Below are 13960 nucleotides of genomic sequence, written 5' to 3'. Positions count from 1 at the left end.
CTTTTCTTAGGTAAAACATTCGTGCAATTCGTCAAATTATCGGGACATGTTTCTCGCACCGAAAATACCTAGATCTAGTCAGACTAGATTGATTTTCATCCGTGATGTCTTATGGCTATCTCCCCGTTCTAGAATCTACACCAAGTGATAGTGTAATTAACACGTCTTGAGTAACTCACGCGGCAAATTAACACCTCCATACCTATTCGGAATGAGAATTGGTAAGGTATAGTCGTATTTCAAGTTTAGTGAGAGCCAGCGCGATTCTTAAGTCTGCACCATCCACCCAATTTCATATATCATATGTAAACTGTTATTTTGTCTTGGCCAAACCTTGGAGTAATCATTCTGACCGAACTGACTTTCCACATCCTCTCCCACCTCCTTGCGTAACCTAATAAGAACGCGGTCGATAATGGTGAGAATTCTAAATTGCTTTTAAATTGCTTTGTCGACGTGAATCGCAAAGACTACGTGTGTGTATGGAGCAAAGGCGATGAAATACGTATGTTTAACTTGTATGAAAAAATCGAATCAGAGGTTTACGTTATCCAAAATACGTCCTTTAGTTTTGATTACTTTCTATCCCTGACATCGTTAAACCTTCTGACCCCTGTTGGAACATCAATAACGATTTAAGCATCAATCACATTTTTTCGCGGATTTAGTGCGTTTCGACTAACTCATCGATAACGATGTAAATATTCAATTACGTATACATATGTATAAAGATACCCCATGCTCGCCGCCTCCCCCGCAGTGAGGGAGTCTCGTCGTCAATCGCAGATATGAGTGTATGTACAAATACACGAGCACCTGTTACAGTATATCAGAACCAAAACGATCGATTTCGTCTAATTCCATTGTTAATCAATTTCGATATAAAACAGAACGCTTAACTACATCTGTTGCACCCGAGCGCCAGCAAAAATAGTTCTCGAACACAAACCAACGTATCGTTTATGGGTTTTTGTCGTGTTCATATGTATGAAAAGCCTGTGTGTGATTAGGTTGAAATTGTATCCACTCGAATGTTATTATCGGCGTCCGCGGTCTTTGCGGAAAAAATGGGTGATCATTCACACACTGCGCGCCATAAACTCGACGAGCCAATTTTTTGTATCAAAAGCAGAAAAAAGCAGCCGCAATTTTCTGGCGTTCGCCCTATTTTTAAATTGATTGCATTTTCCGCGATTACAATGAGCAATGATTACAAGTCTGTTTCAGTGCAAGAGCTCAAATGAAAATAGGCGACGGGAAAGAAAAGGTAGCAGAGTAATTGATGACACGACCTGATTGGAATTCATCAACTGAAACATAACTTTTAATTCTCAGGGTATCGGAATTCGCATATTTTGTGATATACACCTACAAGATTTTTTGTTATCATTACTCTTGCTCGTGTATTGTCGTCGGGTAATGGCTAGTCTATTTTTCATGTTATAGTTCAACCTGTTCGGTATTTTCCGGAAGTTTAAGATGAATTAGTATTTCATAGCTGTAAGCGCGCCGACCGTGGAAAACGAAAATACATTACAGTCGGTGTTTATTGCCGAGTAAACAGGATTCTGGAAAACCTGCTCAGCCGGAACGAGGGGTAGATTTGTATTACGATCTTTTCTTTTCTAAGTCCTGATTTCGGGATGAGCGTTAGGATACTTGATACGGATTTGTCCAAAATTTCCATAGTGAAGCCCAACGCACACGGCACCGAAAAAAAAACGTTTTTTCGGTGCCGTGTGCTTTGGGCTTCAGGAGCATAAACTTTCAATATAATATATTTTCTCATTACGTGTGAAGTAATCAGTTGTACGTACCTACAGATATCTAAGGGATGAATGAGATTTCGTGAGGCAAAGACAAGAAAACTGTCAGCCACGATTATTAGATTTTACAGGATTCGGCGTGAAAATACACGCTTCGATTAATGTTGCACGCATATACGAAATAAGCGTGTATTAATTGTACAAAATGGTGCGTTTTATAGTGAACTAACTAGACGCGTTGCGAAGTCAAGAAACAACAACGCAATGATCTCAGATTACAAACAAGTTATTTCCGTTGAAGAACAAATAACACAAACATTGTTAACTACACGGAGAATCTTGCTGTTAATACGTATATGTAATACGTATATTTGGTTATTGCGTATGTGATGACGTTGAAGCAGCCGAACCACTCGTATCGATACATACATATTGGTTAATTATGTTGGCAGATGATAATTGTGGACGCAGCCAATCGGTTTACGCGACCTAGGTACAACTATATTTCAGTAAATCATTCGACCCTTAAAACTCGCGAGGCGAGTAAACGTTAAAATATCGGTTCGAATGGTTAGCAAACAAGATTGAGTACGTCAGCTTTATTTGAGCTTTCCTGATAGAAAAAAGTATTTAAAAAAGTACACGCTGCAGCGATAGACATTGATGCTCCGTCAACGAGTTCAAAGCGAAGATTCATGGCTATTAGTTCGCAGAAACCTTGCCAGCTACGGGTTACTGAGATTAGACACCACCACGTGTGTGTATCGATAATCGACTACGAAATTTACGCTATCGGCACGTCAAATAGATAATTCACTATTAAAACGTATTGATAACCTTTATTTAGTACTGATCCGATAGCATAAGTGTTACTGGGGGTAAATGCCGTATAATCTTTGATTCCCCCCCCCCCCCCAAAAAAATCGTTTTCATTCAACAACTGCGTGATGGCTCACCGCCGTAGATAACATTGCCATATTATAAGTGAATCAAGAAAATAGATGGATCATTTGTAAATATTGATTTTCTATTAGGGCAACTAAAATCATCTTTATTTTGAAAAATAGTGTCCATTAGTCAATTTATCTCTAGTATATAAGCCTTCTATGACTCACAGTTTTAATGGTTTCATATGGAATTATAGGTGAATTTGAAAAGTTCAATCACTTCGAACTTAATTTCTGAAAAATTTTACTGAATAATTTGACGTTAAAAATGCAGATAGATGCGACTTATAAGACGTATGCACATCATCAATGGGAGAATTGGTCGGATATATATAAGTGTATATGAGCACAAATCGCATGTAACAGAATTCTATACAATTCAAAATTTAATTGCGGCAATTTGTAATTACGTTAAATGCGTGGAATATGATTTATACATGTAGCAATATCGCTTAATGGTCATCATTCCCAAGGTCCATTGATAGATTAAGTATTCATATATTTATGGTATATGTGGCTTGAATATGACCTGGTAATGGGGGACATTGTTTGCGTGTGTACGCAAATGCCGCCGAGTAATACCAGATTAGCTATTTATCGCGTAATTTTCCAACATTTCAAAGGCGACCGAATGTAAATCGCATATTTCAAAATCGACACAAATATTTCTAGAATGGGTTGAAATGATAAGCCAGTTTTTTAATGACAAGACCGAGACGTGAAAAATTACGTAAGTTAGAAGTTCAATTTCGAGAATACGACGGCCGGGCACTGTTGATTGGCTAAAATAAACGCGATTTCCGTTCGATTATGTGTTGTTTCTTTTATCGGTTGTTCGCGTGGAGTCCAGAATCGAGTTAACCGGCGCTGGTTGACAGCCCACAGGCGAAATTGATACGGATCTTTGGTCGACCACAGGACGGATGAGTATTTAGAGAGCCAGTATCCGTCAAGTATCGTTTTCAGGATAGAAAATGTCATCAATCACGACAGCGAGAGGAGACCGTCACAAAGACGTTGATATATGCTATGCATCAGCTTGCGTACTGTACATACGAACTATCGCAGTAAGCGAAAGGGAGTATCATTTGTTTTGTCATTCGCAAAAACGGTATCCTTCACTTTAATTAGGTAAATGGAAAACTCATCACGAAAATTGCAGTCGACAATATCCGGGTTAAATCTATTGTCAGCCCATGGTTGCAGCATATTTACTTTAGTAATAGTCATAAACTGAAGGAGCATGTTCAAATAAATAAAAAAAATCGCAAGTTCGTGGATAAACAAGTGCGCACACGTCACACAAAATGTGTCACCAATCGTAAAGGCGCACATATCCCACATTCATACAAGGCCTACATTTATCCATAATCGTATTGCTTTCCATTTGGAAATCAGCATACGTCATTAAAGACGCCGATCAAATTTTGATAGGCTTTACACAAAAAAACAACTAACAGATGATCGTGCCGTTCACGAGATTCGTAACTTTCAACATCGTCGGCAATATTTCATTTTGAAGATCACGTTGGCGAACGATTCTCGGCGGTTTTATGCATTACTCATGTTTACGAGGAACCGGTACAATTTTGTGAAACATTCCAAGCTTGTTTCGGCGTGCCGACAGGCGGAATGGGTGAATTTTTCTTAACAATCCGCCTACATATCGTCAATCGAACGTCCGTGTTTATTCAGGAAAAATACTAGATAATTCAAATTTTTGACAATCCCGTGCAGATGAAAATCGATTTGCGAGTGGAATATGCATTTTACACACGTAAGTTCAGCTGTTCTTTGGACAGCTGTTTCATTCATAAATGAAGTGACTATAGTCTATGGATACTCCAGCGTTCATGTATTTCTGTACTGCGTGTATACGTTATATATTTTTACACGAAATCGCTATGTCCTCGAATTTCCGTAAAATAATGCTATGTTTGTTAACCTACGGGACCCGGGAACAGCGATACGATACGAGCGATAGATAGATAGATAGATTTATTGCTCACAAAATCTACAAATTTGCGAAGAGCAAAAGCCAGTTACAAGATACGTTATTATACAAATTACAGACAATGAAAATAGACAGTACATACAAACAAATTAACGCGCTCAGTCACTATGATCAAGTGTTTTCTATGGGCAGAATCCATCGCTTGCGGTCGCTGAAAATCGTGTCGCAATGCGTCACAACCAGTCGTAAGGCCGACCTTTGCCCGCCAAAACAATGAGCTGCAATACATGCATTTTGAAATTTGCAAAGAATCATTGTATTGGCTTTTTACACCAGTCGACCATGGCGCAAATGTTAATAGCCTATCTAGAATTCTTCCAACAGAACATTGATACCGTTTCTTCAATTAACAAGAGAAGTGTGGGTTAGTACATCAAACTATGAAATTGGCTCGTTCTGAATTTTAGGAAATCTCGAAGATTAGATACAGTATAGTTTCATTCAATCGCCATTACCTTCGAATGGATATTTTTTGGGAAGAGTCGTCGGGTGTAATTGCCGGCCCTACGTGCAGGTTACTGTGTCAGAAAAATAGATAGCTATCGCATTAACGTTAGATGTTGCCATTATCCGCGGAGATTACTCGCAGCGAAAGTGCCCGACGATGAAATCGGTTTATGCGGGTGTATGCATACACCGGAGCTATGGTGAAGTATTTGACCAGCGTTTTATAACGGTCTTTATCGGCGTTCATTCTTTTATTTTTATTACTCAGTTCACTCGCGCTATATGTTCTTCTTACATATTGGCAACGTCGGTAATTTCCTGGGCATTTACATCGTCGAGTAGGGTGGCTAAACTTAGCGGCACATTACTTTCTACAGTTCTTGTTGTTAATCTACTATAAACCTCCCTTCAGATATACGGTATATACGCATACATTGTCTGTCTGGTATAACTGTATTACGAACCAGTATACTGAAATATTATATACATATATACATATATACGTTCTCAGCGCATTTCTTCGTCTTTTTATATATACATATATACCGAGTGCTTCTTGGCTTAACAGAAACTTCTGAATTCCAACTCGAAAGCTAAGGAAAGGGATAACGGAAGTAACTATGACCAGTATATATAGTGTTGGGACTAATTGATGTTCTGCGCTGATTAGGAGGGAGCCGTCTTATTCATGTATCCGCATACACGTATTAATAATCACCTTTAGTTTTAGCGTTCTCATCTGCGATATGAATAATGGAAATGCGACCTGATACCGCGTCGCACCGTCTTCAATAGCCTTCCCCGCCTCGAACTTCTCAGATATATCAATGAGAAATCTCGACCACCCCGAAACAGATTAATTAGACTTATGTACATAACATAATAGGCGGTCCGAACAGAAACCACGACAATAGAACCGGAGAATGGATCTATACACGAATATAGATATCAACGGTATACTTTCCAAGACAACGCATCATAATTACTTATATGGTCTCATTTCATATTCGATAATTCTATTTACTTAAATTCGACGAACAAGTGTTGTACGTCTTATTCTCCGCGAATCATTCGCATATTGCCAATTCATTACGTCATCCCACTTTGCTTTGCTTCCAATAGAACTATATATGTATTGAATTATGTTTATTTTTGATCTGGTGACCTGTGTTGGTTCGGAATACGGTCTTTGAAGTCTTCCAGTCAGATTTCGAACGAGTTACTTTTAATAAAATGAAGGGCGTTGTACCGGTACATTCAGTTTGGTGTAACCTTATTTTCATTAACTTCAGGCAGGAGTCTGAGATGTATATTACATATGTATATACAATAGTTTAGTGAGCTCGTGTTAGAAACTGACACCGGGTCAACTACAGACCCACTGCTGATGACAGGTCGGATGACAAATTCGAAAATATTAATAACATTCCCGACAACTGTAATAATAATGATAACATTACGTAACGGTACCCCCGCGATTCCGTTCGAGGATGCCAAATGCATGTGGCATATATGATATCAACAAACGTCATGGACTAGATTTATCGACTTAGTTATTATGAAAATATGTATTGTTTCGTTATGAATTGAATAAAAAAGATTGATCGTAAAACATCCAACAAAACGCGCGTTTAGTCACATTTCAAGTAGTATATGTTAACGCACAGTTGACATTTATGTTGTACAGTTGGAAAGAAATGTTATGTATCAATACAATGGTATCATGTTGCCGTTTTTGTGCCAGAGTTTTCGTACTTTTTCCCGTGTCGAGTTTATTAAACAATTCAGCGGAAGGTAGAATATGTTAAAGCACTATACAACACGCTATACTTTAATCTTCTTAAAACAACAACGAGGAAAAGATGTCTAGAAAACTATCTCAAAGAAACCCCAAAACACTGTGAGACTATGGAAAACGATGTTGGAATCTTAAAGTTCTGAACGCTTTTCAAAAAAAAAATTCACGAAAGAAAAAGCGACGGTAAAAAATGTTTTGACGATTTTAAAAAATGTACGAGTACGTGTCAACATACCTTGCAGGCTCCAACTGACGTGGCAAATACCTGAGCGGCGCAAAGTTCCGTTTCGACAACCATGACCGCTATCCCAAACATCCCAAAAGCCAGCGCGTAATCCGATATCCGACGTCGTTTTTCAAATAAGGTTTTCCGTTTTCCCAGTCTATACCCAACATTTGGCTTATTTCTGGGTTTCGGTTGCTTTTCCTCCATGTATTTCGGATATTCTGTATTATTGGCAACTAAAGCCGTTCCCGCATCCTCTGAGCTGTAGCTCATTTTAGGCGCCGCGGCGGGATTGTTCTGTGTTGGGACAGGCTTTTGAAGTTGCTTAAACTGCCTACACGCCCCATTAACCCTCATGTAATCCACTCCTATATCGGAAATGAAGTCTTTTTTCTCGTCCCGCTGGGGACGCTTCTGTGTGCCACCCTCGTCCGGCTTATTCTGTATAACGTCCACCGACTGCGGTTGTGGTTCTGGCGCTCCGCTTTCATTCTTCCATCTTGCATGTGACAGCGGCGCATTCACTACTGACTTGAGAGGCGGCAGCTGATGCCTATCGCTGTTGTGTGCTGAATCAGGTTTCCCGCTCATACTGAAAGCGTAGTTCTGTAGTTCGATATCGGGACAACTGTACGCAGTATTAACTCGACCACCTGGTTCACCGGATGAACTACTGTCCATAGCAGTTTCAACAGGAACTGGATTCAGACACGAATTCGCAACTGATTTTTCAACTCTTGAATAGTTCGGATTGCTGCGATTACACTCACTTTCAGGTAAAAGCTCTTCGGTTGAATCAATACGCTTATTATTATTGGCTGGCGCGACCAGAACTACTGACATCTTTCAGCGAAAATTCTCTCCTGGCAACGAATCACCATGCGCCTTATAAACACCTTTTATTGCATATTTCATGACATTTCATATGCAATTTTCTGTTGTTTATGCCAGCGTTCGACTGGTGATGTGTTATTTTTTGCGGCTAATTTCAACGTTTCAACGCGATGGACTTGTCAATGGAATCAATAAAAGCGAACTATAAAAGACCGATTTGGCGATCATCAAAAACTAATCCCTCAATACTGACTGGTATCGAGTTTTTCCTGTATTTTGATACGATTTTTTCTCGCTTTTCATATTCTTTTTTGTCTTGTTTATTTCGGTGTCGGCAATAAACGTTTTAACGCACAAGACTACTTTATTTTAACAGGTTATTAGCGGGCATCGGTGATTATGAAGGTTCTGTCGTATTTTACGACGGCCACGACGTGGTTAAGATGAAACATAGTTAGTATTGACTTTTGGTCGAGTCAATCGCGTGCAAAGATTCGGTTTACAGTGATTGAATTTCGCTGGGGAACCCAATCAATTTGCTTAAGATGCACGGCGATAATGCCGGGTTAATAATGTTAATTTCCGCGACGGAAAGCCTCATCAGTTGTAAAGATTAGTCGCCCCTGATTGTCTCGAATAAAAGTCTTCGATCGGCCTTAATGACCGCGTGAGTGCGAAAAAAGTTTCCGAACTTCCGAACAACTGAACGAGAGACGAGAACTTGCTAAGAACTAGAAGTGGGGCGTTTTTCAAATTGGAAAATCGATTGAAACGGCGATGAAGCGGGCAGTGCTCGGCAATACTGCTCCTGCTGTGGTTAATTTCTCTAAAATATTTGATGATTAAAACGATGAATGCCGGATACGATCGTCACATGCCCTGCGGTGTCTTCGCCGTCTGCGTATTACACTATTTATTTATGGTAACTGTTGATACGAATTATCCGCTGACGTTGTCATGGAAATCGGCTCTCTGAAAAGAAAAGATGAAATAAAAATACAGTACATCTGAGCGTTCGCATCGTGTCAACAGGTTAGTTGAAAAGCTGTACGCAAACCGTGTGACCCCGGGCTACCGGGATCCCCGAAAGGGATAGTATTTCTGTGCTATAAACAAAGAAACACTCCTTTTGCGGCGTTTTTCGTGCCCGTACCAGATGAAAATATAATATTATATATGCGAATAAACGTGATCGATACTGCACAAAAAGAAGGCAGAAAACATTGTCAAAAACAAAGACGTGGTGAAATGAAACACCCTTTATCTGAATAAGCTTTTATATAATTTTCGAATATTTCGTAATCTACATGAATAAAAGTCATTGAAAACAACACGAATCTTACGTGTTGTGTATATTTTCCGAAGTATTATTTCAATTATTTCAACGATAACCAAACAAAAGTCATACGACCAATAGAACAGTCGTACTAACTATTTCGAAAGTATATAACTGTTTGTTGATTATATTGTCAAATTGAATCCGTAATTGCATTTGCCATGATGAATAGTAGTAGGTCAGATATGATGTTATTATGAATGGAGGTTAAGTACGTTAACGCGACAACAGTACTAACAATATTTACTTTGGTCATGGCCAAACTTAGACGTAATATGGCCGCGTACTCGATGAAGTTACAACGACTCTATTCAATATCGTTGCCCCTAAGCTCTCACAACTGTTCATGGCGGTAAATTGCTTGTCATAACGAACGTCCCGAATTGCTTTACAAATAAATCTCATCAATCCGCGATGATAGACGGTCAGATTTGCCGGACGCTGATGTCCCGAAGCCACGTCGCACGTGCTTAGTCGGGCAAGCAAGCACGTAAAGCCGTCTACTTCATTAACGGGGTTCATTTTCGTCACCCCAGTAACCCAATTTCCCCGCGTCGAGCTCATCACTACTTTTCCGGCGACGAATTACCGTAAAGAGCAATTCCAAACGAATAAACAATGAATCTGTATAGCTATCGTGGCTTGACTGACGTTGACCAGCGATAGGCCTGCACATGTAAGTTTGAAAAAAGGAAATGAAAAATGAAGAATACATTTTTTTGTTTTCATCTGTGTTCCTCGATACTGCAATAACAAGAAAACTACCTTGAAAGTTTATTGACGCCTTAAAAACAACACATAAATATTGCTTGATATTGTCGACAATAAATGACGATGATAGAATTTAAAGCATCAATGAATTTCAATATATCGATTTTCGAATTGAATTGACTGGCAACCAGTCTAGCCCCGATAAGTCGATGACGTAGTGCACATCCTCCCAAAAATCAATTCAAAAATATATCAAATAGAAGAGTCACCAAATATGTTTAAATACGAAATATACGCCAAAATTCCCAAACGTGATTGTTATTTTGAAACGCCAATATTGATGACGTAGTACACATCAACAAGAATCCTTTAAACAACGCATAGAAGCAGAAATACATAACTCGTTATGTATTTTTGATAGTAGTTATCATCGTTATTATAAAAACATTATTGTAACGGTTTCTACACCCATATATTAGTTCCGTTGGCTTTGAAGTCGATTTCTAAGTCGTTTTTTGACTTGAAACATCGAATTGATCATTTAAAGCTGGTTTTAGGGCAATCAGAGATCAACTAAGTCAAATTGGCAGCAACCATAATGGCGGCAACCATAATGAAAAATAATTTCCAGTATTCTTTTTCTAAACGATCGTCTCAAGCTGTCGTATAAATATGGCATGGCCTCGTCAACAATGCACGTAATTCACTAGACAAGGAGCGTATAGATATGATAAGTATAAATAATTATAGATCACAATATGAACAGTAACAGCCGGATTTATTTCTTATGAATAAATTATGAACGTGATTTGTTCCTCAATTAGCGTTACGGTTTATCGTTACAGCAGCGCGCAAAGACTGCATTTACCTCGAGGCCCCAATACACATGACGCAGGGAAACACGGGAACACAGACACACGGAAACAAACATGCTTGATCTCGGAAACGTTGTTCCCGAAACCGTGTTTATCGTTGTTCGTAAACGAACACGACGCAGGGAAACACCTGGAAACATGTTTCCGTCTCCTGTTTACGTGTTTCCTTGTGTCGTGTACATCGTAGGCTTTACCATTGATAGCTATATTTTTCTATTAAAATGAACAACTTACAACGAAATGTTTTAGAGCTATGATCTCCTTCAGGGTTTGGAAAAACGTTTTCTACTAAGTACTTACGGATTATCGATCACGCAGTTCGCATTAACCCACAAGAATATAAATATTATGCTAAGGTTTAAGAGCATATCATTTTTTATAGCCGACAGCTTTTTATATTCAATTCCTACCTATATACGATAAAATACGATATACGCTTCGATTGAAAATGACGTCTGTTAGAAATAGATAGGACTGAATTTTGAAAAATATGATAATTAGTTAGATCAAGAAGGGACTAAATTTTTTGAAAAAGATTATAATCAAACTATAATATTTCTTATTAGATCAAACGAAGAAAAGATTGTAGAACTTTGCTTGTATTTGACTAAGAATTTTTTCGAATTCATCTATATATCTAATGCTTCTTGGAGTTATCATATCTAATAGCGCCGTATTCGGTCGAATAATACAAAAAAGGTCTCAAACGAATATTCAAATATAAAAACAGCCTGCGAATTCACCAACAGCAGAAATTGTTCTAAGTTACATTTACAACTTTCGGATTTTCAAATTGTACTTTCGAATATTCAGCTTAATGTATGACCGTCTAGAACATGATATCTAGCTCTGAGTCAAATCTTTAAAAGCGTTAAGGCGATATCTTGAATTGTTTCCCTTTGATTATTAGATGCCACAAAGCTTTTTCAATTTCATTCACGGCATACTATAACGTTTTGCCTGAAAAAAAGAACCATAATTCAAAGAATTATATTCTTGTGGGGCACATTCGACATCCAATTCTTGAATGATTACGAATTTTTCTTACATTCGAATAATTAGAACGAACCCCCAGAGGGGGGTTAGATCTGTAATTTTCATTTATACATATTCATAGATGTATATCTATGGAGAGAATATTGTCAATCATATTCGATAAACGGAATAATGCAGTATTTATGATTATGATAGCGATGCCACGGTGCATTCATAATTAATATTCCAATCATTAACACAATAGTGACCCCAGGGTTAGAATCTGAGGGGAAATGATATGTTGTGTGTTCGCGTACAGTGATTCTATAATAAAGTACGTAATCGCTTGCTACGGGGCGCATGATATAAAACCATAACAATATTCTGTATCAAATATCTGTTGCATCAGGGTAATATGAAAGCCGTTGACTGATGTGAAATTATACTGAAATGCTCACATATTTCACCGCTGATATTAACAAGCATATCCCGTTTCAAAGGACACCCTAGTTAGTGCTTGTAATCAGGGGCGGATCCAGACCGTATTAGCCGTATTGCCCACTACGGTCTAGAATTTTTAAGTGCCCTTCGAAATTTCACCGGCAATATTTTTGACGGCATTATTTCAGCAACCTCTAATTCCGTGTCCGGAATCCGGGCATAATTATAAAATTAATCGGTAAATACTGCTGCCGAGAAAGTGAGGAGAGATAATCATATTTGATATTAGGCATTTAATCATGATAAATTAAAAAGGGCACTTTCCTTTTTCAAGGGGCACTCATGCTTTAGATGAGGGCACCTTGTCCTTGCATTTTCAGGGAGGACTAAAAGGGGCACTCGTACTTTAGAAAAGGGCACTATACGCGGAAAATGTTGAAGAAAAGGGCACTTTGCCTTTTCAAGGGTCAGACTTTAATTCGCGGTGAATGCTGATTTGCCTAATTTTTAAAATTTTAGGGGCACTTTTGCTTTGGAATACGGCACACGACATACGGATAAATGTGAAGACGAGGCAATTTTTGCCGATTGTTAACAATGAAGGGGCAACTTAGCCGTATTCTGTATAATTGTTAAGGGGCACTTTTAAAGATTATAGGGGCACTAGGGAAAATATAAAAAACAATGCCAGTGTTTTTCATGGGTGTCTTCTGTGAAATTCATTGTTGATCTTGAAGTTGGCGACAACCATTCTTTCATGGGTTCGCCGGCTTCATTTTTTTATCCGCATCTGTTGAAATCTTGTCTCGGATTCGTTTATTCTGGATTGCTCTGCTAGCCTCTAGAAGCCCTCTAAAAGCCTCAAATGGTACCATATTTTCAAAGTTTTCGGCGCTCGCATTGACCTGGATACTGGGTGTGCCCTAAGATCAGAAGGGTGCCCTTAAATTTCCTTCCAATACTGTCTACTCATCCCCCTGGATCCGCCCCTGGTAATAGCCTCGGTGGATGTGCTCGGGTTTCGAAGAGGCAATATACGTGATACGGCTATCTCTTGCTTTCCAAGTTGCCGAAATCAGCAGTTTTGAGGAAAAAGATCTTCGAAGAAGCCTTCGAGGAAATAAATGCGTATATATGCGCTAAAGTTTCACGTTTAGAATAACTTTGAAATCCTGATCTTAGATTCAAGCCACGCGACCATAACTGCCGTCGTTGTTCCTTTCGGAAGCTTTGCGGAGTCTACGTTCTTCTGATTCGCAAAAGAGAAATCTCTAATTGAAAGTTGATTGTCATCTATACGATTCACAGTAACACGCCACGAAATTAATTGAAACAATTAGTAGATGCGTCGCCAATTTTCAATATCAAAATTGACGCATGACAAAAAATGACTACATGATTTGTAAATGATTATTGCTGACGAGTTTCAAGGAAGCTGCTTCGAGTGTGCCATCTGCCACCGGAGCCGCGAGTGAGGATCACAACGAGATGCTTCACCGAGGGGTTGCTCCGTACATCGCGGGAGACAATGAAAACAAAATCATCTTTTGTATCCTTAAAATCTCGTATGGAATTCACTCTCTAAACAAA

The 13960-nt window shown here is 38.8% G+C and overlaps 1 protein-coding gene across 3 annotated transcripts in view; it reads right to left on the bottom strand.

Annotated features, from left to right (window-relative positions):
- LOC141906063 (small conductance calcium-activated potassium channel protein 1-like) overlaps window positions 1-8041 on the bottom strand; it is a 37104-nt gene extending 29063 nt beyond the window's left edge. Inside the window, exon 1 of one of the 3 annotated variants that reach the window (XM_074795226.1) lies at window positions 7208-8041. In XM_074795226.1, the coding sequence (XP_074651327.1) occupies window positions 7208-8041 (834 nt within the window). The remainder of the gene's footprint in view (window positions 1-7207) is intronic. The other 2 variants (XM_074795227.1, XM_074795228.1) reach the window with 2 other exon arrangements.
- Between the last annotated feature and the right edge of the window lie 5919 nt (window positions 8042-13960).

This window comes from Tubulanus polymorphus, chromosome 5 (genome assembly GCF_964204645.1).
Source record: "Tubulanus polymorphus chromosome 5, tnTubPoly1.2, whole genome shotgun sequence".
Classification (NCBI taxonomy): domain Eukaryota; kingdom Metazoa; phylum Nemertea; class Palaeonemertea; order Tubulaniformes; family Tubulanidae; genus Tubulanus; species Tubulanus polymorphus.
The sequence above is the reverse complement of the archived record's forward strand: the minus strand, read 5'-3'. Positions and strand labels throughout refer to the sequence as shown.